At 35.9% G+C, this 27,261-nt stretch overlaps 1 protein-coding gene across 1 annotated transcript in view; it reads right to left on the minus strand.

Moving 5' to 3' along the window:
* Positions 1-3,355: 3,355 nt before the first annotated feature.
* The window catches only part of PDGFC (platelet derived growth factor C), a 209,061-nt gene continuing 185,155 nt past the window's right edge, over positions 3,356-27,261 (minus strand). Inside the window, exons 4-6 of the mRNA XM_058550249.1 lie at positions 15,117-15,324; positions 10,264-10,481; positions 3,356-4,938 (exon numbers count right to left, since the gene is read on the minus strand). Of these exons, the coding sequence (XP_058406232.1) occupies positions 4,822-4,938; positions 10,264-10,481; positions 15,117-15,324 (543 nt within the window). The 3' untranslated portion in view covers positions 3,356-4,821. The remainder of the gene's footprint in view (positions 4,939-10,263; positions 10,482-15,116; positions 15,325-27,261) is intronic.

Genomic DNA, 27,261 nt, shown 5'->3' on the forward strand with positions numbered 1-27,261 from the left:
TCTTGGCACTCTTGTCAAAGTCATATGGACCATAAATGGGAGGGTTTATTTCTGGATTCTCAATTCTATTCCATTGTTCTGTATGTCTAAACTTATTAAACTTACCACACTATTTTTATAGTTTTGTAGTAAGTTTTGAAATTGGGAAGTGTGAATCCTCCAACTTTGTAGTTCTTTGTCAAGGTTTTTTTTGGCTATTTTGGGTTCCTTGCATTTCCATATGAATTTTAGGACCAGCTTTCCAATTTCCATAAAAAAAACCAAGCCAGCTAAGATTGCATATATAATTTAAAAAAATGATAAAGCTATTAATCTTAAAAGATATACTTGCTACCAAAATACTAACTCTCTTCCCCTTTTACATAGATTTATAGATTTGCTATAATGGCTTAGCAGTTATGAAATAAATTGGATTATGCAAATGCTTTCTGAGGCAGAGTACAAAAGGATATAATTAACAATTGAGACAAGAGGAAAATCATTGAAATAGATAAGTGCAGTAACAGTTCTGCATGAAGAGAAAACAGCATGTGCTAGCACAGGGATGTGCAGGAACAGTGGTTTTCAGGAAACTATGAGAATTCACTAGAACTGTACATTAAGTTTGATGAGGCAAAATAAGTCAAAAGAGGTAAATGATGAGGAGATTATGAATCATCAATTACTTATATGTCTATATATTCCCATTTTAAAGATTTTTAAATTCTGACAAAAAATTTAATCATACTACAGAATAAGTATCCAAAATATGAATAATACATAAATGAATTAGTAAATCTCCTTAACTTTGCAAAGAAATGATATCTGAGATAGGATTGATAGGAAACTCATTAACTGGAAAATCCAACATACAGTTTCAAAACATTGTTAAAGAGGAAAATAATTGTACTATTTTACATCACAAAGAACAGAAATTTTTGCTGCACGTTGTAGTCATGTTGGTAGGTGCCTCAACATTATCAGTGGACCGGACTGATTAGAACTAAAAAGTAAGCAGCTCTCATCTACCAACTCTCTCATTTTTCTGATTAGGTAGCTGAACTTCAGAGATATTCAGGAACTCGAGGGTTCCTACTGTCATATTCAGTGCTATATTTTTTTTAAAAAGTCATTTATTCTTTTGTTTATTAGACTAGGAGTCTAGTGAGAAATCAAAATGAGGGCAGGTAATTATAAAACAATACGACAACATTTATAATTGAGATATTCCTGGGAGCATAGGAGAAACGGTCCCTAAGGATGTTGATGGGAATTAAGGAAGAAGAGCTTCACTGAACTGAGCTGAGACTTGAAAGGCTATTACTGAGATAGGTAAGTGTAGGCAGAGTGCTCCAAAGAGAACACAGCATGTGTCAGCACAGAGATGTGAGAGAATATTGGTGTTTTCAGGAAACCGTAAGTATTTACCAGAGCTGTATGTTAGGCTTGATGGTGAAAAATGAGCAGAAACAATGAGATTATAAAGGATTTTTCATGCCATGCAAAGAGTGAAAATTTAATCTTGTAGAGTTCCATTGCAAAATTTCCACCTAAGTGACATAATCAGATTTGTTCCAAGGACCCTTCAGCTAGTGGTGTGGAGGATGGATCAGAGAGGAGTGGGACTAGAGGCAGGAAGACTGGAAAAAGGAGAGTGTTGCATAACAGTAGTGACACATGGGGGTCTAAATTAGAGTAGCAGCTACAGAAATGGAGAGGTAGACACAAATACAAGAGAGGGAAAAGGCAAAGTTAATGGGATGTGCTGACTGATTACATATGAAGCGTGAAGGGAGAACAGGATGTAAAGCAAGTGATCTATTACATTTTCAATTTTCCTAGTTCTTCGTATAAATGTAAAGGATAGTGATATTTATAATTTTAAAATGCATTTAGAATATGTAATTAAAATGGATTAACATATGAGGATCCTTTTGGTGATAAGGGTATTACATAATATCAAGTGTATTATATTAATCGATACTAAGTAAGATTCGTAGTTCCTGCCTTACCTGAAACCCAATCACAAGCATAAGTAAATGTACCTGGATGAGTGATGCCCTGAGGAGAACTAAATCATGCCAGGATGTTACCTTGTACCTTTTCAAGGTGTATATAAGAATTATGAGTTGAGGAAGGGAATGTAGAAAAGAGATGTAGAAATGAAAAATGCAGACATGAAAGCCTGCCTCATGCCAATTAAGTCTTGTGCTTTTATTTTAATAAAAATCACAGGCAAAACAGTCCATCTCTTGGGACAAAGGCACGCATCACAGATAACACATACAAAACAGTTTGTGGTCAATACAGTCAATGCTTTCTGGAATTCTGAGAAATTATGGTCACATGTGCCATTAATGGGTTGATTCTTTTTAGTAAAATGCACAGCAAGATGTATGAGTGGGAAGGTATAAAGCAGGTAGGCCTCACACCCTTCCCACGCAAGGACTGGCAACCGCGTGTGGGATAGCTGCCTTTAGAGTGTAATTTCTTTTGGCTTTCAACATTTGATGAGTAAATGAAAAATAAATATTAAAAAAATAAAAGGGAAAGAAGGCATTCCATTCAAGGGTTGGAAATGCTGGATTAAACACAGTTACACAGGTTATTTACTGTAAGATTTAGTAGAGTCTTTACTATGCTAATGAGAGTTGTAAATTGCTAAGAGGAAGACACTGCATAGCATTTTCAGTGGAGGACAGTTAAGCTATGTCTAGTAGGCCTCTACAGGGTAGGGACAAAACGATGAAAAGGTAAGTCAGTAACATATATGTTCATTTTATTTATTTGTTTTTCATGTGGTTGGGTGCACGGTAGGACTGCCAGGAAAAGTACTGAAAAGGGGTATCACCTAGAACAGGAGTCTGAAGACAGCATGGCTCTGGGCCTTAGATATCACTGGCAAGTTGAAAGGTAGGGATTAGAGTGCTAAAGATACCAGCCCTGAAAAGAAATCTACATCTGAAATTGAGGATCCACACCTTGAAGTGTGTTATGTAAAATATGTTAGTCCATACACCAAATCAATTTATGCTCACTCCATTTAGCATTTGCCATTGGAAGTGAAGATATGAGTGGAAAGTTAGTTTTTTTCCCCGTAGTTTCATGCTACCATATAAGCCATCATTAAGCATTTCATAAATTGTAACTTCCAAGTCATTTGCAATTTAATTTACCAGAAGTCAGTATCAAGACCAGTGGGAAAAAGAAAACGACTGCTCAAAAGCACTAGAGACAAGAGGCCTCAACAGAAATGTTACATTTCTACCTGTCTTTTGAATGCCATTGGCTTTTGAATCATGAAAATCATGGTAACACAAAACTGTATCGCTTTCATTTTCTTGGAGTTCAAAAGACAACTCTTGCACACACACACTCAGTTTCTCCCCAAAATAGCCACGTTCTTTTATTTGGTGATTCAATACATTTTTAATCCAAATAGTCACCAGATATCCTAGGCACAATATTAAGCATTTTACAAGCAAAGTATTTTACTGATTTTCTTTTCAATTGCCAAAGAGTACAATAAGTGAATTGGTTAAAGGATATAACTTCTGTACATAAAAATATCCATGAATTTATACAAGTGTATGGAACAGAGTTTAAAGGTAATAAAACCAGAACATCACAATAAATAGGATGTGTTCCTACAGGACAGTAGAGTACGCTTTGTCAGGAAGCTGTCAAGTCTCTTTTTCAAGGTGCTTTATGTTCTTCTGAGCTAGGCTCACATTTCCCAAAATAAGGGTTAGGGGTTAGTAATGACTAGATCTGAACGCCTACTTTCATACGTTGCTTTTTATTTGCACCTCCAATAACAGGAGTGGAAGATATGATCATTTATTTTCCAAAAGTCTTTGCAACTTACCAAATTCTATTGATTTCCCACTTCAATGTTTTAAAACGCAGATTAATCTAAGCTCTAGCACCATACGAGAATGAAATACATGTATTTTTGTCAGAGCAACAATATTTTATATCATCTTTGTTCCTCTGGCTATAACAATTCTGTTTAGAAAAATTTACCAAGCTAAAAATAGTTGATCTAGGTTGTCATAAAAAAGAATATTAAATACCTTTGGTAAAAATAGATATATTTAACAAGATTAGAAAAGCAAACAGTTATAATGTCAAAAGGAGAATATAAAAATGTACACAATAAAACAAATAAACCAACTTATAGATAAAGTGAAGATAAGGCCACTCTTCTTTTCAGGTTTGTCTCTTCCAAACCATGAATGTAGTTCTTTTCTTCTAAATGGTAGAAATTTTAATAAGAAATATGGAAAATCCAGTCTTTCCTACCAGCATGACACAAGTTTAATTCATAGCAACATAGTTCCTTTTAAAAACCAAGTTTGTAGAACATAGAACACTCTGGTTTATATATGTGAATATAAGGAAAAAAATTCCAGATTTCTGTGATTTTAGGCCCAGAACATGGAGCTTGAGAGTTAAACAAGGCAACAGAATCAGGTGCTCATTTGCACAGTTTTTCCTGTACTGACATTAACCTAAGTCATATCAAGACAACTGAGACATAGAACACAGCTAGCTGAGGAAGCACATGGTAACTCTGTAACTGGCTAGTGACCTACAGCATTTCATTTTTTTCCACCGAAGACCTTTTTCTCCCGTCATGTGGGCCTCCTCTCAAAAGAGCTGTTGCACAACTCCTAATTACGTTTGGTGTCTCCTCTTAGAACACACTGTAAATCCTGAAGATGAAAGGTCCCTGAAGCAAACAACTGAGATTATGGATGAAGATAATGCGTAAGTTCTACAACAGGATCAGCCACTGAGCTGTACTGCTCTGGGAGAGGGCTGTGCGTGGTGAAGCAGTTATCCTCCAGAGTTCCCTCTGCACACACAGTCACACTCCTCATGGTGCTCCAGGGCCACGTCGGTGAGAGATTTATGCAATCCCCTGACACCATTCTTTGGTCTCAACTGAAGGACCTGAAAGGGAAGAATGTAAGCCACTTTTAAAATCAGCCAATGTCTGCAACTTTCGATTTCATGGACAAGTAAAATTTCAGAAAAGAGTCTTGGGCCCAACAAAGACTTGTAAATTGTAATTTCTTCCTAGTGAAGGCAGTATGCACACATTCCCCCATCCCTCAAGAAAATCATAAATGATCATCATTTCATGAAAGAAAGGACATTTTACTGCTAACAACTTGGAAAGATGCTGCCTCAGAATAAAGAAAAGTCTTTAAATTGACAGACTCACTATCTACTCTTTATTTTGCTCCTCTAATGATATGAGAGAATTACACCTTGATTAAGTACTTTGGAACCACTACTGCACAATTTGTTTTTCTGTCTGTTGCTTCCTTTCACTCATTCATTTATTCACACACTTAACAATATTTATACTTGAAGCAAAATGCACACAAGGACTGCAATACTGTGAAAAGAAGCATGACCACTCCACAGCTGAGTTTGCTCCATTATGCCACTCATCAATTTTCTTGGCCACACTTCAAGTCCTCTATAAACTTGATGAGATGGATTAGATGTACTTCATAGACATCAGCCTCCGTCACAGCTAACTTTCTGCAGCTGGATCCTACTGTGCAGTATACGGAGGTTTGGGAATAATAACAACACTGTCTCCATTAAATGAAGCTATTTGCAGCTTGGATTGTTGAGATTTTTAATAAAAACGTAGCAAAACAGACACTGATACTACTAAATACTACACATATTTCCTTTTAACACTGTGACAAAAGGACATAGCTATGTATTCTATTAAAGATTATCTGAAGCATTTGATAAGAACTACCTATTCAATGTGTATTACACATTGGTGAGGAAGATCAGTCCTGAGCTAACATCCATGCCAATCCTCCTTTTTTTTTGCTGAGGAAGGCTGGCCCTGGGCTAACATCCGTGCCCATCTTCCTCCACTTTATGTGGAACGCCACCACAGCATGGCTTGACAAGCAGTGCATCGGTTCACGCCCGGGATCCGAACCCCGGGCCACCAGCAGCGGAGTGCGTGCACTTAACTGCTACGCCACGGGGCCGGCCCCCATTTTATTTCTTATAATAGAAATGATAAAGTTTCAGAAGTTATATTTGTTTGTATTATGAACAAAGGCCAGAGCACATAATGTGAAGTCGTCTAGTTTCTCTTCTCTCTGGGTATGACGCAGATAACTTCACAGAGCAACTTCTAAAAGATATCATTCCTGGAAATTTTCATTAATCCAAAAAGGCACAAGTCAAGTCTTATGACTGCTCTATTTGAAGATTTAAAAAAGAAAAATAGAGAATGTGTACCTCACTTAGAGGATGTGGTCATATCAAAGGTTAATTAGCTAATATTTTTTGAATGCTTACTGGGTGCCAAGCACTATAATAATGTTTTTATATACTTTAACTTACAAGAATTCTATGAAGTAATTTACAGTTGTTACCCTTATTTTACACATGAGTGAATAGAAGCTTAGAAAGAATAAGTGACAGAGTCAGTATATGTACTTTGGCCAAATATGAATTCTTAAAGTTAGAGCGATAGATAATAATTTTACAGAGACTCAGAACATTACTAGTCATACATTCTATTTATTTAGTAACTTTCTTCCTAGAGACATAAACTGCCAAGTTTTGTCATAACTATGAAAAACAGTAAACTTTTAAAGTAGATTTTCTATTACATTTCACAATGTAGAATAAAAATTGCTAAGACTATGTAATTATAATGTGAAACTTAACCCAATGACAATTGAATATTATCTTATGTGTCAGTACTGACTTACTGTTTTTGAACAACTTAAGGTGGCATCAAAACTAACTACTCAAGACACTTTGTTACAAATAGTTTCTGGAATGAGGTTGGGTGGATAGATAAATTGCAATACTGGCATAGCCAATGTCTTTAATTCTTTTCTCCACTTGTATACATTTTCCCAGTTGGTAAGGGACAAAAATTACTATAAAAGGTAAAGGTTACAGAGGCCACCATATGTAGTCCTAACAGTCAGTCATGCCAGTCTACAATCCTACAATCCTTCCTTCCTCTAGCAGTGCTTACGTCAAGAGGCACTCACCAAATAAAAGCACCCCCCCCCCACAAAGGTTGACCAAACTCAATGAAAATGCTAAAAAAAATCCGAAAGGGTCAGGCCCGGTGGTGTAGTGGTTAAGTGCAGACGCTCAGCTGCGGCGGCCCGGGGGTTTGGACCCCGGGCCACACTGACGCACTGCTTGTCAAGCCATGCTGTGACGGCGTCCCATACAAAGTGGAGGAAGATGGGCAGAGATGTTAGCCCAGGGCCAGTCTTCCTCAGCAAAAAGAGGAGGATTGGCGACAGATGTTAGCTCAGGGCTGATCTTCCTCACACACACACACACACACACACACACACACACACACAAAAGCAAACGAGGGAATAATTCAGTTTTATTTGTAGTGACACGATGAATATAATTCAGCTTAACATTTAGGGAAGCTGGTATAATTGATACAGATGGAAAGAAAATTTAGAATTTCTAAGTTCTATCTTTTTTTCTGCCTTCTCCATGAGGTGGAATAATCTTCAAACTGAATACTGGAACAATGGTCATCGAAAAGAATCAAAGCCCAAGATGGGCTTCACTTTAAATGAGTTAAGTATCTAGATCCAGATTAATGGTATTCAACGGCAATGATTTTAGAACTATTTTAAAAAAATAGTTTCATTTATTTAGAAGTAGTACTAGACTCAGAACTTTTTTCCAAAATATAGGACTGAGAAAAATTTAGGCTTCAGGAATTATGAATTACACCAAACAAATAATCCTTTTGCATAGGGTAATTTGATTGTTAATAAAAAGACTACCACAGAAAAATTAATGATTCTCATAAAACAATTTAAAAAATTAAGACATTATTATGGAGATATTTGTGAGAAATGTGGAGTAGGTGACCATACAGTTACATTTCTACACACCCATACTTTACAGATATTTGTGGGAAACTTGCACTAGATGGTCATATAATTAGATAAACATCCATAGTTGTATGTGTGTGTGAATATATATATATAAATAAATAATGTATGTATTATCAACCCCACTCAAAGACTGGAGAATAATGGATTAATGTCATGCTGGAAGAAGGCCAGTGAATCTATAAGTACTGCCCCTGGCCTTTCCCTACACAAGAGTTTTATCTGAGACTTTAAAACAGATATTGCACACTCTGTGGCAACTTTCCGGATAACCCTAAATCTAATGTTATTTGAAAAGAAAGTTACAAGTACAGGATGGAGGAGGATATGCTTGACCTGAGGACAGATTTAGCTGACCAAAAGTATGATATTGATTCAGCATCTGATAAGCTTGTTTAAAAAAGCTAATAAAACTACTCTGGATTTTATAGCTCTTAGAAGGGTGGTTATAAACGCAAGACTTGTTAGCTAAATCAGGTCCCCAAATACACTTTGTTTAGTTAGGATCTGCTTTAGAAAGTTCAAAATTGAATGATTTTAGGTGGGAAAAGATCACCCTAGTTTCATTCCTATTCTCATGATATCCTTTTATATTATGCCAATCAACTCTAATATCTGCCTAGATATTAGGCATTTTTTTTTTTTTCGTGAGGAAGATCAGCCCTGAGCTAACATCCGATGTCAATCCTCCTCTGTTTTTGCTGAGGAAGACTGGCCTTGGGCTAACATCTGTGCCCATCTTCCTCCACTTTATAAGGGATGCCGCCACAGCATGGCTTGTCAAGGGGTGCATCGGTGTGCATCGGGGATCCGAACCTATGAACCCCAGGCCGCTGCAGTGGAGTGCCCGCACTTAACCACTGTGCCACCTGGCCAGCCCGATATTAGGCATTTTAATTCTAATCTGTTTTAGAACTACTATATTGAGGGTTTTTCCTTGGCTAGATTCCCTGTTGACGGAGTAGCAATAAGGCTGGCTGCTGGGCACAGCCTGGCTGGGGCTCCTTGAGCCGCCAAGCTCATGATTATCTACTTCCTGAAACTGGAGTGGAGACTGTTCCCAGCAGGAGGATCTTCAGAAGCACGTGGTGTAGAAATGAAAGTAGAACACAAGTAATGGCAATAAATAGTCCTATTTTTAATCACAGACTGCCAGTTTTGGATGTTACCTTCTAAACATTGCAATCTAGTAACGGTCATGGAATACCACAGCCAGGAAAAAACTGAGAGATTATCATATTGTACAGAGGTTAAGTATCCTGCTGATGGTAGATCTAGGATGTAAACAGAATCCCCTGTCTTCTGGAATCCAGTGTCTTTTTCCCTACTTTATCAGCTGTCAATACAATACTGGTGAAGGAGAGGACAACCAACCAGAAATGCAATTTATGACACTGTGCATGCTTAGATTACCTAATAGACAAGGGTTTCATTGATGTCTTCATGCACAGGAAAACTCATTTTATTTATTAAGTAGATATTTATTCTGCATTATTCTTTAATTTAGTGGAAAAAATAAAAAATAATGAAATGAGATCATATTGAAATGAAGTCAGAGGGCAGTTTTTGGCTTGGTATAATGTAAATGTGGTATAAAAATTAAAGTTGACTCCTCAAGAAGGGATTGCTTCCTGAAGTATGAATACTACATGAAGCTGTTGGAGAGAAGATGGGATATAATTAGGAATATTCCAGAACTAATGAAAATTTCAAGTGTATAAATTCTAAGGTTCCCAAGGCTCTGAAAGACAATAATTACTAACATTTAATATTATATTTTCCTTAATTCCATAGCATAGAGATAAAAGGATGAAGAATCCATAAAAAAGTTTAACATGTTATTTGGGGCATTTTGAATAGGAAGATTGGTATAATTATGAATATGTCTTGGGATTTATGTACCCAAATTGCCCCAAATGAAAAAATAAATATAAAGGTCTCCTTTCTCCAAAATAGACAACAATTTACCTCCAAGTTTGTCTTTAAAATATTTTCCCTTCATAATCCGAAAAGTTGAAAAGTTTCACTTATTTTTTTTCCCCATAGAAGAACACATTTTCTTTTTTGTATGAGAGATAAAAACTTCAGTGACCACCCATGATGTACTATCAGAGGACAGTACCATCAGAGGATAAGCTTTCCAAATCCTTAATGCCTGAGTTTTTGAATTAAATGTCCTAATTTAAAAAAATGAACTATTTCAAGAACCTTTTTTTCCCCATGAATGCTACATCTCCTTTCCAAACAAAAATCCATTTCAGGTACATTGTTTTATTATTTTTTTCAACACAAAACACCTGAAAAAGAACCCAAAAGGAACCCAAAACGAAAATGATATACCTACCTCGTGATATTTTTTAGTAACTTTGCTGGGGACACACTGACACTCATTGCAGTTGTGGAGACAACAGGCACAGTTCCCACCACAGCGTTTCACCAGGAGACAACCTGGCCAGAAAATGGTATCGGTTCTCTTTAGTTCTTCCCTTATGGACACCGAGAAGTTACGAGGTGTGCAGCTGTATAATCTTACCTCCTCTTTTAGAAGGTTCAGATCCACCACTACATGGCACAAAAGAAAGCAAAGGAAAAGAGATGTTCATGCTTTGAGCCTGGATGTATTTCATTAAACTCTTTTCATAAAGAAATCTAGCAATCTCATGAAGAATAACCCTCACAATATCCCTTCTTATTTTAACTAGGTTTTAAGGCTATGCAGCTTGCAAGTTGGACTTTGTATTTTGTAGTAAACAAAGCTTCATTATGACTTAGCGACCAATAAAGAGATGCCATTGTGCAATAAGAAGAACAGAGCCAACAAAACAGTTGAGAGCTATAAATAGGAAACTTTAGAGAGAAGACGAGGGCTACACCTTTTAACCTTAGGAAAAAAGTAAACAAGGAGAGCATTGGAGGGAAGAATAGAATGTGAGACGAAGAATGCTTTGACTAAAAAACAAATGCAAGTTTTAAAATGATTGCAAGCTCATGCAATTAATGAAGAACAATTTACAGAAACTTGTTGACAGAATGTTCTACAATCTTCCTGGCAATAAGAATTATAAAATGTAAAAAGAGAATGAAGAAAACGACTTTTTGAAGACAGCTGAGGGGACCAAGAGTGAAAAAAATGATACATTTTAAAAGAGCAGAAGTTGTTGGAAAGCACTGCTTTTGGTGCATTGAGTAATTTATGGTCTTTAAAATTTAGTTTAACTAGACTCCTTAAGATTTCTATTCTTCTCCTTCTATAGGTTAGAAGAAATGTCTAATTTATAACTATTGTCTCTATTCTTTTAGCAAGTTGGTTAACTATGTTGTGCTTTATTTTTTAAAAGAATACCTACTTGTGAAGACCAAACAAAATATCCTTTCATCAGATTGTTGCAAGTGAATTCTCAAAGAACCATTGTTTTTAACTACAAAATGATATTGCCTCCATTAAATTATATCAAAATAACATATCATGTTTAATATTCATTTATATATACCATACGAACAGTAGTTAAGTATGCTGAATAACCTATAATTCATCAGAGCTTTTTTTCTTCAAAAGTAAAGGTTTTATTAAAATTTAGAAATATTATCTAAAATATAATAAATCTGGTTAAATATCTTTTCACTAATATTAGAAACATTATAAACAAGAATTAAAAGAAAAGAAAAAATATATTCTGGTTAAAGATGGATTCAAATAATATTAATCACTATGTAATCTAGTTTTAAAAAAATAAGTGCCAATATTTTTTAACAGTTTTAAAATGACAAGGTAATTAAGAATGAAATGCTTATTTTCTTGGCTATGTTTTACTTGTATATGTGATCAAGTTTTTCTAAAATGTCAAAGGGAGTCAAAGTAAGTATTTTCAAGAAATATATGATAAATTATGTATATGCAATTGTAAATTATAAGCACATGTAAAGTATATGGTTGACTAAAACCTTGGTCAAGTACAGAGATACACCAAGGAAATGCTAATTCAATAGGTTTATTTCAACATCTGATTCTGGTAAAAATTATTTCTTCCAACTCAATAGAAAATCACTGTTTTATTTGAGCATTTAAAGAGCTCCTTTTCATCTGAAAAATAATCTTGTGAAAGGAAAGCTTTTAAATATTTAAGGGAAAATGAGTTCATTCTTTTGAGTGCAATAAAAGACCAATTTATCTCTAGTAAAATTAACGAGATAATTAGGTTAAATGATGTCATATATTTTACCTGATTTAATTTTGCTGAACTAATAGTATATGTACATATTGCTCTTTCCTTCTTAAAGCTATATATGAACTCATCTGAATATCTTCTCTAGATTTTACATATCTGGGCAAAGAAGGAGAAAACCTAAAACATGCACACACACACACAAGCTGGTTGCCAAAATTTTCAACGCTTATTTAAGATTTATACTTCTTTAGAATGTGAATGAAGCTCTTAGCTTTCAAAGGATATTCATCTACCTCAAATAGTTTTAAACACACTATTTCATGAAACAAGAAAATGAGACTGTATATGTTCTCTTTAAAATGTTTAGTTAACCACAATAAAAGGTTAGATAGATTTCCCAAGTGAACTAAGTTATGATACCTGCTACAATGTGAAAATTTAAACACACTTTCAACTTAGCTTCCACTCATTTATCATGTTTGACACAAAAGTCAAAAGCCCTTTTTAAGTACTAGTTAAGACTGACTTGCAAAATATGGTATTTTTTCTGCAGTAGTAAGGTATGAACGAAAAACTTGAACCAGGAGAAGAAAAGAAAAATAAAAAAACAGAAAAGCATTAATGCAGTCCACACTAGACTAAAAATACAATTAAGGATTTTAAATTTGGTATACATTATTTGAAATTTACAATTCCTACTTCTAAGGCTTCAACCTCATCTAAGCTTCATTAAAATAAGTCATGTAACTATAACTTCGTGTCATAAATTGTCCAAACATTGTGCGCAACTTCTAGGCAAAAAAAAGAGAGAGAGATGAAAGATTATGTCCCAACACATTTTTTTATAACTTAACTATAATATTATGGAAGCTTCCCTCTGCAAAATATTTGTAAAGTAAAATTCAGCCTTCAGATTCTTTATTTCCTTTTCATAACTACTTTCTGATACAATACATGCATTAATTTATCTTGCTGAAGGGTGATTTTGAGCATGTTACCAATGAAAGTTGTTATTTCTAATACAAATTTTTTTGTTCAGGTTCATCAATATTGCAAGTTTTACTAAAAAGGATAATACTAACCAAAAAAAAATTCTGGTAACATTTTACTTTGTTAATTGTTCATTCTTTTAAGATATTCAGCCCAAGGTTATTCCATTACTATAACGCAATCTGAGGGTGGTCTTTCTAAGATGAATGTGGTAACACTGTGATATGTTTATTCTGTGGAAAATCTATTTCGATGTCTAATTAGAAGCTTTTAAATGTTTTACTCCTCGTTCCTTTGTAGAAAGACTCTTGGGAGGGGAGCTGCTTTTGTCTATATAGATGTTATCCCACACCTGCATTTTAGTTTATGTAAAGTTCTAAAAATATACACTGCTTTTCTCACACTTACTGTATGCTTAAAAAGTTAATAGTTTTGGCAAACTGCAAAGGGCTTCAATTTGGAAAGTGCTAAATGAATATTTGAAAGATCTGGTTCAGTGCTGGATGCTTTTAAATACATGCCAGCCGCTGGCCAAATCTTCATTGAGCACCATGTGGAGAGGTACAGGCATAAAAGCATGGCTAGAAGGGAGATTTTTAGGCTGGAATCCTGAGATCAGCCGCCAAAAAACAAGATCTGAGTTTAGAACCCGGTTTACTACCCTTGTTTCTTACAGATCAACATGATAATCTACTTCAAATTTGCTAACAAAGGCTTTATTCATGGGTATTTCAGCTAGCCTTGCAGATCTTCATCTTCCTGTTCCTAAATGGGAAGGAAGGGAAGTGTTGTTCATAAGTTATTCATCAAGTTATTCATCAAGATCAAATCTTATAAATATGTAACAGCTTTCAGCATCTGGACAAGATTCCACTACCCATGTATTTGAACACTGATTTCAAATATTGCTGAAAGGAAACCACGACTGTTGGCAGAGCAAAATACCGTGGTTGGGCAAGTCTGAACATGACCTGCTGAGATTAAAGCTTCTGATCCAAACGGGCTACAGGGCTGCAACTCTTAGCAGGAAAGGGCAAGAATCGGGTTTCTTTCTGACAAGATTTAGAAGAACGAGTCTGGTGCAATCTGCCCTTGTGAATTGCTCAAATTAACTAAACATTGTTTCTTCTATATAAATTCTCCACACTGTCATTCCATTCTCTAAAGTGACCCTGGGTAGATTTCAACGTTTCTGACAGACTGAAGCAGATTTTTTGAGTGCATTATAATTATCCAGTTATTTCTATTACATTTTCATTTGTGTCTGATATGGATGCTTTTCAATTCGAATGTTACTAGGAAAATTAGCTAACCTTGGAGCAAACTCAGTTAACATTGTTTCCAATTTCTTAACCACATGGAATTAAGTTTAATTATCAACACTCGCACTCTTGAAGGGAGATATGCTCCCTGTCAAAAGTGATTATTTCAGAAGCAAATTTATATAGAGAAAAATTATCATGTTTTGGGTTCCTTTAGGTCATTACTTTCTTGCTATGAATCCTATCTTGAAAACTACTAGTTCTATTTTATGGTGAGTCATTATTTCCATATTATTTAGAAAAGTTTCTAGGCTTAAGAAATGAAAATTGATATAATCCCAACCCATGGGGACAAGGTAGATAATGATTTTGATAGAGCTTCCCCCTTTTCTAGCCCCAACTCTGGATTAGGAGCTATAATAATCTCTCTTGAATCTCTAAATCAATATACCCCAAATATTAGGTTTGAATAAGCTATGATTCCTGTGAAATGTAACAGTGGACTTCACCAGAATGATATTTTTAAATTAAAGAAATGATATGAATTTTCAGCAAAAGTATCTCTTTTAATCTTCCAAACCCAATGAGTTATAATTAAGTGCCTCCTTTTGTATGTATTCTTATTTAATACGTAAATATGCTCAAATGTTATGTAAATGGATTATTTAATATATCACTGAAGAATTTTAAACTTGACTCATTAGAAGATATGGCAGAAGAATCTGAAACACTAGCTGCTAAGAAATTAAATGAGGTTCTAATCTGAAGAGAGAGCTTACCTCTGGATTTTCTTCCAAAAACAAAAGCCTTGCCAAGAAGTTGCCAAGTTGGCCTATACAGATCTTCTAAGTCCAACTGCCATCTATCTGGTTCAAGATACCGAATAAGATCTTCCAAGGTACTAAAGGCAGTGACCGCGTTATTAAGCAGGTCCAGTGGCAAAGCTGAAGGGGGTAACACTGAAGGACTCACAGCTTCTGTGAATTGCTGAAAGTAAAACGAATCCTATGTTAACTATTTTAAAAATGACAATGTATTCCTTCTGGACTTAGGCACGAAGCTAGGTAGACCAAGGCCGAAAACACATGGGAAGTGAAACTGTATTCAACCCAAGTTAGAAGTAATTACTTTGCAAAGACTTCATGTAGATGAACTCTGATAGATTTTCTGGGCAGTCAATGCGAAAGACATTAACTTTCATTACCACAAACTATGGTGAATGTGGATATCTGTTGCTTAAATAAAAAAACAAAATGTTTCCATGGTTCAATTATGGACTTAAAATGGAAATTATAACACAGTTTACCAAATTTTTCTTTTGTTTTCCTCAATCTGGAAAATCACCTGGTAGTTATGCAAATGGCTGTCAGACAAATTAAAAATTTAAGGTAAAATAATAAACCCACAAAGAATTAGAACAAAATATAAGTGAAAAGCCTTTGACACTGGAGAAGAACATGTTAATCAAGAGAGAAAACAACCAAACCATAAAAGATACCTTTGATAAATTCGCCTACAATTTTTTTTAATTAACAGGATTAAAAGACAGGCACTGGGAGAACACCCTGGCAAACTATATAACTTTGGTCAGGTATCCAGAGTCAACAAAAAAAGACAAACGACACAATGGAAAATGGGCAAATTCCAGATAAGAAGCTTGAATGGCCAATAGGCATATAAAAACATGCTAAAATTCATTAGCTATCAGATAAACGCAAAACAAAGTGAGATATTATCTCGCATACAAAAAAGAGATACTATTTCACATACATGAGATTGGCAAGCATTTAAAAGAAAGGACTGCCAAGGATGTGGATAAATTGGAATTTCTCTGCTCTGCCTGCAGGAATGTAAACTGGTACAATCACTTTAATTGATGTAACTGATGTACACAGGATGCTAGAGTTGAAGATTTATATGTTCCATATCCTGTAATTCACTTTTGAAGTTTATATCTTTTTATTTTTTTTGTGCACATAAAAATATCTTCAATGATATTCATCAGTGTTGTCTGAAATAGAGAAAAACTGAAAACAACCTAAATGCCCACGTATAGAGCAATGGATTAAAATACATCATTTTAAATGGCAAGCAACTAAATGAGACAATAATTTCAATAAAAGTGCAATAAGAACATCCCTCCCCCCAATTTTTAAAGTGGACTAAGGGTAGGGAGTGGTGGATCAGACCTGAAATCAAAATAGGCAAAATAAATACATGAACAAATGCTAACTTTTAGTTTTTCATTATTTATTTTTATTTTTTATTTTTTTTGCACAGGAGGGGAGAGAAAGAGTATGGAATAAAACATTTATGTTGATTGATATTCATTATAGCGGTATTTACAATAAAAATTTGGGAAAAATCTAAATTTACAATAGAGGAACAGTTAATTACATTGTACTCATCAACTGAAATAGTGTACAGCCATTGAAAATGAGGTCCTCTAGGAGTTTACAAAATTAACAAAAGAAATGCCTATTACGTAGTAAATGACACAATAAACCAAGCTGTATAAATACAGCTCAATATACCATTATGTCAACATACATAAATTGAAACAAAAGAAAAAATCAAAAGTGCCTGAATGTCAAGAGTCTTCATCTATGGTTTAAATGAGAATATACATTCCATATATATTATTATATATGTAATATATAATATTATACATTCTACATATCTATATTTTCGACACCATCTATAATAAATACGGATTTCTTTTGGAGATCAGGTAAAAATAATAGCATTTGTTATAATAAAAAAACCTATTGTATCAGCTCTTCCTTTTCATCCTTATTACTTGGATCCTGGGCTAGATACTAAAACCATGTACTATATTTAGCAGCTTCTAACTTTGTCTCCTTGCCTCAATCTTTCCGTATTCCTTTTACTCTATGCTGCATAACCCTGGGTTAATCTACCTAAAATAAGTTATCACTGATCATATGATGAATTTGGACAAATGCCTAGAATGATTTCTCATCTGCAGGATAAGGATCCTTATAATCTGACCTTTGCTACCCTTTCCCTTCTAATCCTCTACTCATCAAAGACATGCACATTTTGTTCCAATCAATCTAGTCTCTTCACTAACTACTGCACATGTCATATTCATCTCAGACCTTGTACCTCCTCCCATGCTAAACACTGCAACCCTTTCCCGTATGCAAAACTCTCCCTCCTGTGATCCACATAATAAATCTTTACCATTTAAAATGTCCTTTCTTGAAACCCAACTCATCCATGAAAACCTTCTCAATAACAGGGCCAACACTGTCCCATATATCTCAATTGTGTCAATTGGAAAAAGATTCCCTCTCTGAGCTATCTTGTGGGCACATGGCTTGAAAAGCAGAAGCTGCTCTACAAATGAGAATAAGGACCACTGTTCTCTGGGGCAGGCACAGCCCCTGCTGGGGCTCAGAGCTTTGTGGGCACAGAGCCCCCTCTGCCCACGAGGGAGGCCATTTTTACAGAGCATAATCAGTAGAAATGAATGTGGCAGCCTTGGGTCAACACTGACTTCATTCTTATTTTAAAGATTTAATGTCAATAATGTCAAGATTCTGGCTAAAATACTAGTACTAAGATGTTTTCAATTATTCTATCCAACTTTTGAGTGTAGAAACTAAATTTAATATATTCCTATTTACTCCTAGTATTTTGTCCATGAAATGTAAAATTGCTTTAATAGAGAGTACTATTATGATTGATAACAATATGATGGATATAAATAAACAATTATCTAATAAAAGTTTTCATTGTTAATTTAACCAACTTGGTTAATATTGATTAAATTTATCATGTGAAAAGGTTAATGCGAGTATTTTGCAAACTTTTAAAATATAAGCCAAATGTATACATTTACATAAAGTGAATATTAAGGGTCAGTAATACTCAAAGAATAACTGAGTTATTACTCATGAGTATGACAATACAAAACTAGTCGAATGTGTCAATCTGCACACAGAGAGTAAAGGTATAGAAAGCTAACACAAAAAGTATGTATTATTCATTAAAGTGTCAGAGTATAGATGTATATTTAGGCATGACGTAAAATTGTTATTTGAGCTATTTTCAATTAGACAATAATCCAAGAATGAGTTTGCTTATTTTGCTTCCTCTTTGTTGGAGACTCTGCATAGAGCATTCCTTTTGAAGCAATGAAGAGTTTCAACCAAAATCAATATTGCTGCGATAAAGTTTAAAGTATTTATACAAAAGAAAAAAAACAAAATAAACCTGTAATATTGGACAAACAAAACATGCACATCTTGGGTTTAACAAAATATTAGAATATCAGTCCCTCTAAATGACAAAGATTAGAAGAAAACAACTTGGTCTATGTTACTCCATGCATATATTGGTTGATGTGATAAACCTCCAAGCTTTTAAATGTTTAAATTAAAATAAGATAAATTTAAAAAGGTAACCACACACACACACACACACACACACACACACACACAGCAGTCTCCACCCAAAAAACAGGAGGGGAGAATCAACTCACTTCCCCGGGATTCAAAGAATCAATCCCTGGACAGAACAGAGGAAGCAGTGCTGCTATTTAAGGGCTTTCTCATGACTGCCACCTCCACCCACTGGTTCAAGGAACTACCAAGTTGTTCACTTTCAAAGTTCTGCTTTTCTAAGTCGTATAAAGGGATTTGCAGAAAAAAGGGAGAGTAATGGAAAAAAGAAGTTAGAGGAAAAAATATCCTCTAATTTTTTTAAGTTTTAATTTTTCGTCTAACCCAAAACTGCTCTTTTCAGTACAGGCTCATTGCCTTTTCTCCCATATTTAGTGCCTAGAAAATTCTAACAATATCTTTGCTATTTAAAAATACTTATGATTGGGCTAAGTGCCTGGAATTGAAACGGATTTGCACATTCCCCACCTGCTATCTTTTTTTAGTCACCATGAAAATAGATACTTATTACTAAGTTATGGATTGCTCCATGACTATTTAGTGGATGACAATGGTCAGAAATGGAAAGCAGCGTTTCTTGGTGTTCTGTAATGTAAATAACTAAATCAACACCCCCATTTCAGTAAGCCAGAAAAAGGCTTTTCTAATATTACCTGCAGGGTAGCAGTGATAATCCGGGTGGATAACCTAGTCCTAGCCTAGACTCCATCAGGTACATTGCTTTGGAAGGAGAGATCACGAAAGAACAGAAAAGGGATCTGATATCTCTAAGCAACAAAACGTCATGTCAAACCACGCATTTCTAAAATGTCGGTACCATGTGCTAAGGATTCTATACAAAATGAAGTCTTTTAAATTCTTGGGTGAAAGTCATTTCGAATGACAGCATGATATGAGAGAAGAACCCTGATCAGGAGTCAAGGAACCTGGGCTGTAATCCTGGAGCCGCTCACATTTAGGAAACAGAATTTGGGTAAATACTGTAACCCCTCAGAGCCTCCCTTGCCTCCTCTGTAAAACACAGCTGCTAAACTCAGTGACCTTTAAGTTTCTTTTCAGCTTTTAAGAATTCTATGTAATTGCCAGATACACGAGGGTCCATTTTCTCCACATCCTCGCCAACACTTGGTATCTCTTGTCTTCTGGATGATAGCCATTCTAACAGGTGAGGCGATACCTCATGGTAGTTTTGATTTGCATTTCTTTGATGATTAGTGATGTTAAGCATCTTTTCATGTACTTTTGGCCATTTGTCTTCCTTGGAAAAATCTCTGTTCAGTTCCTCTGCCCATTTTTTAATCAGATTGTTTGGGGTTTTTTTTAGTTATTGAGTTGTATGAGTTCTTTATATATTTTGGATATTAACTTCTTATCTGATATATGGTTTGCAAATATTTTGTCCCATGCCACAGGTTGCCTTTTCATTTTGTTGACTATTTCCTTTGATGTGCGGAAGATTTTAGGTTGAGGTAGTCCTACTTGTTTGATTTTGCTTTTGTTGCTGTGCTTTTGGTGTCATTTCCAAAAAATCCTTATGTACTGTTGGTGGGAATGTAAATTTGTTCAGCCACTATGGAAAATAGTATGGAAGTTCTGGGAAAAATTAAAAATAGAGCTACCATATTATCCAGCAATCCCACTTCTGGGTATATATCCAAAGGAAATAAAAACAGGATACCAAAAAGATATCTGCGGGGCCGGCATGGTGTAGTTGTTAAGTTTGCACACTCCGCCTCGGCGGCCTAGTTCACCAGTTCGGGTCCTGGACACAGACCTACACCACTTGCCAGCCATGCTATGGTAGCAACCCACATGCAAGACAGAGGAAGATTGGCACAGATGTTAGCTAAGGGTTAATCTTCCTCAAGCAAAAAAAAAAAAGAGGAAAATTGGCAGTAGATGTTAGCTCAGGGCTAAGCTTCCTCAGCAGAAAAAAAAAAAAGAAAAAGATATCTGCCATCTCATGTTTAGTGCACAATAGCCAAGATATGGAAACAACCTACATATCTGCAACAGATGAATGAATAAAGAAGACATGGTATACATATATATATGTATATATATATATACATACATACACCATATTGCGCATATATATACCATATTGCGCATATATACATATATATACCATATTGTGCATATATACATATATATATACACACACAGTGAAATATTATTCAATCATGAGAAAGAAGGAAAAATCCTGCTATTTGTGACAACATGGATGGACCCTGAGGGCATTATGCTAAGTGAAGTAAGTCAGACACAGGAAGACAAATTCTGTATGATATCATGAATATGTGGGAACCAAAAAAAGCTGAAGTTGTAGAAACAGAGAGTAGAATGGTGGTTACCAGGGGTTGCGGGGGTGAGGGAAATGAGAAGATGCTGGTAAACGGGTACAAACTTTCAGTTTGAAGATAAGTGCTGGAGATCTAATACACAGCAATATGATTATAGTCAACAGTACTGTATTATATACTTCGAAGTTGCTAAGAGACTAGATGTTAAATGTTTTCACCACAAAAAGAAATGATAGGGCCGGCCCTGTGGCTTAGCGGTTAAGTGAGCGTGCTCCGTTACTGGCGGCCGGGGTTCCGATCCAGGGCACGCACCGACGCACCGCTTCTCCGGCCATGCTGAGGCCGCGTCCCACATACAGCAACTAGAAGGATGTGCAACTATGACATACAACTATCTACTGGGGCTTTGGGGAGAAAAATGGAAAAAAAGGAGGAGGATGGGCAATAGATGTTAGCTCAGAGCCGGTCTTCCTCAACAAAAAGAGGAGGACTAGCACGGATGTTAGCTCAGGGCTGATCTTCCTCACAAAAAAAAGAAAAAGAAATGATAATTATGTGATGTGATGGAGGTGTTAGCTAATGCTACGGTGGTAATCATATTGCAATATATAAATGTATCGAGTCAACACGTTGTACATCCTAAACTTACACAATGTTATATGTCAATTAAAAATAACAGAAAAAAAGAGTCTAATACAGTTTCAGCAAAATTATCTGGAAAGCTGCAAAAAACAAAACACACTACTTAGTAAGTGTGGCAGGGCTGAGCTCTCCATTCTTTTTTCTTTAAATCTTCCTTGTTGCTCCAGATTATCAGTGAATTTTGGGAAACACTGCCCTATGGTACAACCAACATAATTCAACATTGACTTTTTTTCTGCCCTGAGAGTGCATACAAGTTTACCTTGCCTTTTGAGAATCTAAATATCCCTAGAAAGGCGTATCTAGCTTATGAATGGAAGCTGTGTGGCTCTAAAAATTGGAAGAAAACAGGTTCATGTTTAGAGAACTGATATCAACATGTTTTCAAATACATATAGATACATGTTGTGTTATGGGCTGAATTGTGCCTCCCTAATATTCTTATGTTGAAGTCCTACCCTCCCCAGTACCTCAGAATGAGACTATATTTGGAGACAGGGCCTTTAAAGAGGTCATTCAGGTTAAATGAGGTCATTAGGGTGGGCCCTAGTCCAATATGACCGCACCTTGCAAGTAGAGGAAATGTGAACAGATACGCACAAAGATAAGACCACGTGAAGACACCAGGAGAAGACAGCCATCCACAAGCCAAAGAGGAAGGCCTCAGAAGAAACCAATCCTGCTGACATCTTGATCTCAAACTTTTAGCCTCCAGAACTGTGAGGAAATAAATTTCTGTTGTTTAAGCCACTCAGTCTGTGCCACTTTGTTATAGGAGCCCTAGCAAACTAATACATGCTGTCATCAACTTCTCAACTTAGTATCTATTATAGTGTTAAGGAAAGGTTAATAGGTTAATATTATACTATGTCCATTAAATCATTTAACAAACATTTATTAAAAAGTCGATGAGGTGGGCACTGTGAACAAACAGATCAAAATTCTTGCCCTTATGAAGCTTAACCTTTATAAGCCAAGTATTCTGTATCACAGGAGAGATTTGTCCCTTGCCAAAACAAAGCCAAATTGAGAATTTGCTATTATGGATCACACAGCCCAACAAGTATCACACAAATTCTGGTGAGCATGGACCACAAAAAGTGGACTTAATATGAAAGAATAACTGAAAAACAAATATATTTCTACTTTTATTACTGAAAAATAACTAGCAGCCCATGTGTTCGGACAAAGAAATGGCCATATAAATCAGTGTTACAAGCTCATGACAGCAAGTTTGGCTGCAAGAGTAAATTCCCTTATTGACTTCTCCAGCGTTACTTTTGAAAAATCAACAACTTAGTGTTTTTGTATTTTATTATGGCTACCTCAAATATTTTATGAATTCATTATCATCTTTTCCTTTTTCAGAAAAAGAAAAGCTGACTTCCTGTTTGGAATAGTACAATCTGAACTGCTTATAATTTCACAATAACCAGTTACTTATCTCTAAAAAACCATAGCTTGTCTTTTTATTAGGATTTTTGTGGTGAGTGCAATTTTAAAAATACAACGTTTACAATGAATCTTCCCTGGATAAATACACGCATACAAATGTTTACCTTGAGTAGCATAGCAACTGATGCAAAACTTTTGGGGCCTGGAAAGATTTATGTTGCAGCTTCCTTAGCCAATTGCATACAGTACATTTCAAACTGATAGGGAGCCTTTCATTTCGTTCATACCTAATAGAAGGGTTAGGAATGCAGATAAGGTTTTATTGTTGTAGTTATTAAAAACAAAACAACCAAATAATAATCCAGGTGTTGTAAGAGAAGAAGACAAGTGCGGTCTTATGTTACATCACTTCTTAAAGGTGTCTCCGATCTCATTTATATAATGTCAAGCTGATGATATATTGTATATAGGTCTGACTTTAAAGAGCTTAATAAGCAGACGGGGCATGCAGACAAAAATGCCTGCCAGGAACAACTGACGGGAGGTTTTGTAAAGACACAAGAATGCCCTGGAACAATTCATTAAAACATGCTTCTTTGTCCTTCCCTCTGTTCTTATCTGAATTCATCCAAAAAGTTATCTGGGTTGTGTTTTTAAATTATTTTTAAGCCAGCAGAGAAAAGCAAATGCTTGCATTCTTACTCAGGAACAGATGTTTTAATACTGTGTGGGCAATGCAGATTATACATTTAAGTGAGAAATCTTAGGGAAGGTGGCCAATTGCGTTCATCTCGAGTCTTAATATCGAGAGGTTCTTACTGAAAGAGCATGGTAATTGAATAAAACTTGACATCTCTATACAACCAATCACAGTGACAGTCCAGTATGAAAAGCGAACGATGTTTATCATCCAGCACTTAAAAGCAGTAATTTCAAGGCTCAAACCTGAAACTGACCTTCAAATGCCGTGAGTTTCATGGTTTCAGGCAAACCCTGAGTAGCCGCAGTATTCTGCCTGGGCCCAAATATGGAAAAAAAGATGACTAGCTTTGCTGAAAACGTTGTCTTAAAAAAAAGAAATGTTTATGTTCATAAGCACAGCTTCTTACTAAATTAGTGGAGAAATAACTGCTACCGGCTCCATTTTCCTGTCAGCACGAAACTTGAGAACTACCACATTCTGACTACATTTACAAATCATGACATCGTTACCCACAAATCCTCCTCGCCTAAAGTGTTAGGGGTCTGCAGACACCCCAGTTAAAAAATTTCACCCTAATGCCAGTGCCTTAGGTTGGAAGGTCTCAGTAGAAGCCAACCCTTTACCAGGGAGCAGGCTGATTGCGGGCTGGTGAATCAGAGTCAGTACACAGAGTTTTCCACTTCCTAGGTAAAATTGGGGATTAGAAGTAATAACCAATATAGAAAACTAGAATTCCTCGGGATGGCAAATAACATAGTTCCAAGCACATTTTCCACAATGGCATCTGCGGGAAGCCAAAATTGAGGGTTTTTTCCTACTAAGATTTTAAAACTTATTCCTCTGAATCAAAAAATGTGACAGGCCATAAAAAAGCTGAAACAACACCTAGACTTTTTTCCTAATCTTATTATGTCAAATGCTTGTGGATTTGCTTTGTTACAGTGCTCAAGAAATGATCAATAGTAAGGAATTTCAAATGAAAGAGAATGTAAACCAAGAACTGTTAGAAGAAAAACACACTTTCACTGAAACACTTGAATTAATGTGCACCTCAAACCAGAATCCCTAAAGACTCTTTCTTACAGCAATTTCTCTTTTAGTTCAATATTTATTTAACGTATCATTCAACAGCCATTAAGGGAAATTTGTGGAATGTTTTGTGGGAATCTAGCTGAGAAGTGGTGCCTATATTGGTATATATTTTCAATTATGTGTTCAATAAGTTGAATAGTCAGATAAAGAACCTCAACATCATTCAAATTTTGTATGGGTGGAAGACTTCATTTTGGTTAAGAAATACTAGTATAGTGTTATTTATTTTAAAATGGCTTGACAGTATAAAAAGTGTGAACAAGTAGCTGAAACTTGAGATAGTAATAAAAAAAATCCTTCAGCAGATTGCTTTGAGGGGAAAAATGAGATAATCTAATGGAAGTAATTAGCATATATGTAAAGTTTAAAGGTTACCAGCGGCCCCCCACACGGCTGAATTCAAGGGCCCATTTTCTCAGTCTTCATTCTAAATGACAGGTGATTTTGCAGGTTTTCTTCCTACCTCAATAGATGCTTCTCCTTAGCTCTGTTTGCTGCTTCCTCTTGATCACCTTACATCTACATGTTAGAGTGTTCCAAGGTTCATTGCTTGGACCCCTTCTATTTTCTGTCTACAGTCTTTCCTTTAGTAATCTCATACAGTTTCAAAGCACTACATGTGATTTACATGCTGACTACCATCAAATTCCTATTTGTAACCTGTATCTTTTTGCTATCTCAGTAAATGGCAACTCCATCATTTGAAGTCATCCTTTGCTCCTCTCCTTTGCTTACATCCCACGTCAAATTACCTTGGCTCTACCTTCAGACTAGGGTTAGAATCTGTGATATTTGTGATTTATAATAAGAAATATGTATTTGGTCTTTGTTCTTTCTGCATACAGCTCCTAAAACCCTTGTAATTTCCTAAGTGACAGAGGAATAAAGTTGTTTTTTGGTTATGTTAGTGACATGACTTTTGGACCCCATCTAAGGATGGGCGCTGATTGCCAGGAGAACCAGCCATGTGATTAGAGGGCTGGAATTTTCAGTCACCACCTCCCCACCTCCAAGGAGGGGAGAGGAGCTGGAGGGTGAGTCAACTGCCAATGGCTTATATTTAGTCAATCATGCCTATGTAATGAGGCCTCCACAAAAACCCAAAAGAACTGGGTTCAGAGAGCTTCTGGGTTGGTAAATACGTGGAGATTTGGGGAGAGAGGTGTGCCTGGAGAGGGCATGGAAGCTCCACATCCTTTCCCCATACCTTGCCCTATGCATCTCTTCCATCTGGCTGTTCCTGAGCTATATCTTTTTATAATAAATGGGTAATCTAGTAAGTAAAATGTTTCTCTGAGTTCTGTGAGCTGCTCTAGCAAATTAATCAAACCCAAAGAGGAGGTCCTGGGAACATCTCATTTATAGACAGCAGTATAGGTAGCAGCCTGGACTTATGATTGGCATCCTGAGTTAGAGGGGGTCATTGGAACCTCCAATTTGTAGCCCATCAGTCAGAGGTAACAGCCCGGGCTTGCAACTGGCATGTAAAGTGGGGGAGGCAGTCTTGTAGGAATGAACTCTTGACCTGTGGAATCTGATGCTATCTCTGGGTAGAGAATGTCACAGCTGAGTTCAAGTGTAGGACACCTAGCTGGTGTCTGGAGAATTGCTTGTTGGTGTGGGAACCTCCACCCCCTACAACATTGAAATTGGTCTCAGAATGCCGGAAAGAGAATCCGATCACTTTTCACCACCTCCACTGCTACCATCTTACAATCCAAGCCACCATCTGCAACAGTCTTGTAACTGGCCTCTCTGCTTTTGCCTTTGCCTTTGTTGACTGAATTAAATAGAGCTTTACACATTCTACCACAAAGAGTAGATAGAGTATAGTAAAAAACTATTTTTATTATTTTTTTCTAGAAATACATATCTGCTTTTAAACATTATACTAAAAAATGGCCTTTATTTTAAACATTCTGTAGATTACTCACAGTGGAACCTGATGGAAGAGATTTGTACAGATTTCATAAACTTCTGTTAACCCATTATGCTTTCTGAAATCTTTCTTGGGGTCCATTCTATATGGTCAGATAGAATTCATCCTCTCTTGGGGTCCATTCTATACGGTCAGAAGGCAATCATTAGCCCTCCTACAGACTGCAGATGACACCACCAATGTTCTGTTCTTCAGAGTAGGGGACCCATACCCACTAGCCAAAGAAAATTGAGCGTTTCTGTAAATTACATGATGAACAACTCATTTATGTGTCTATAGGGATAACCGTTCAAAGCAAGGATGATACCACCGACCTTAGAAAATTGTTTAAGGATTAAATAAAATAGTATAATTGAAAATTTTAATAAGCATTATACATACCTAGAAATTATCACACACATTTTTATTGTCTATTTCATT

The sequence above is a fragment of the Diceros bicornis genome, chromosome 11 (genome assembly GCF_020826845.1).
Source record: "Diceros bicornis minor isolate mBicDic1 chromosome 11, mDicBic1.mat.cur, whole genome shotgun sequence".
In the NCBI taxonomy this organism is placed as follows: Eukaryota; Metazoa; Chordata; class Mammalia; order Perissodactyla; family Rhinocerotidae; genus Diceros; species Diceros bicornis.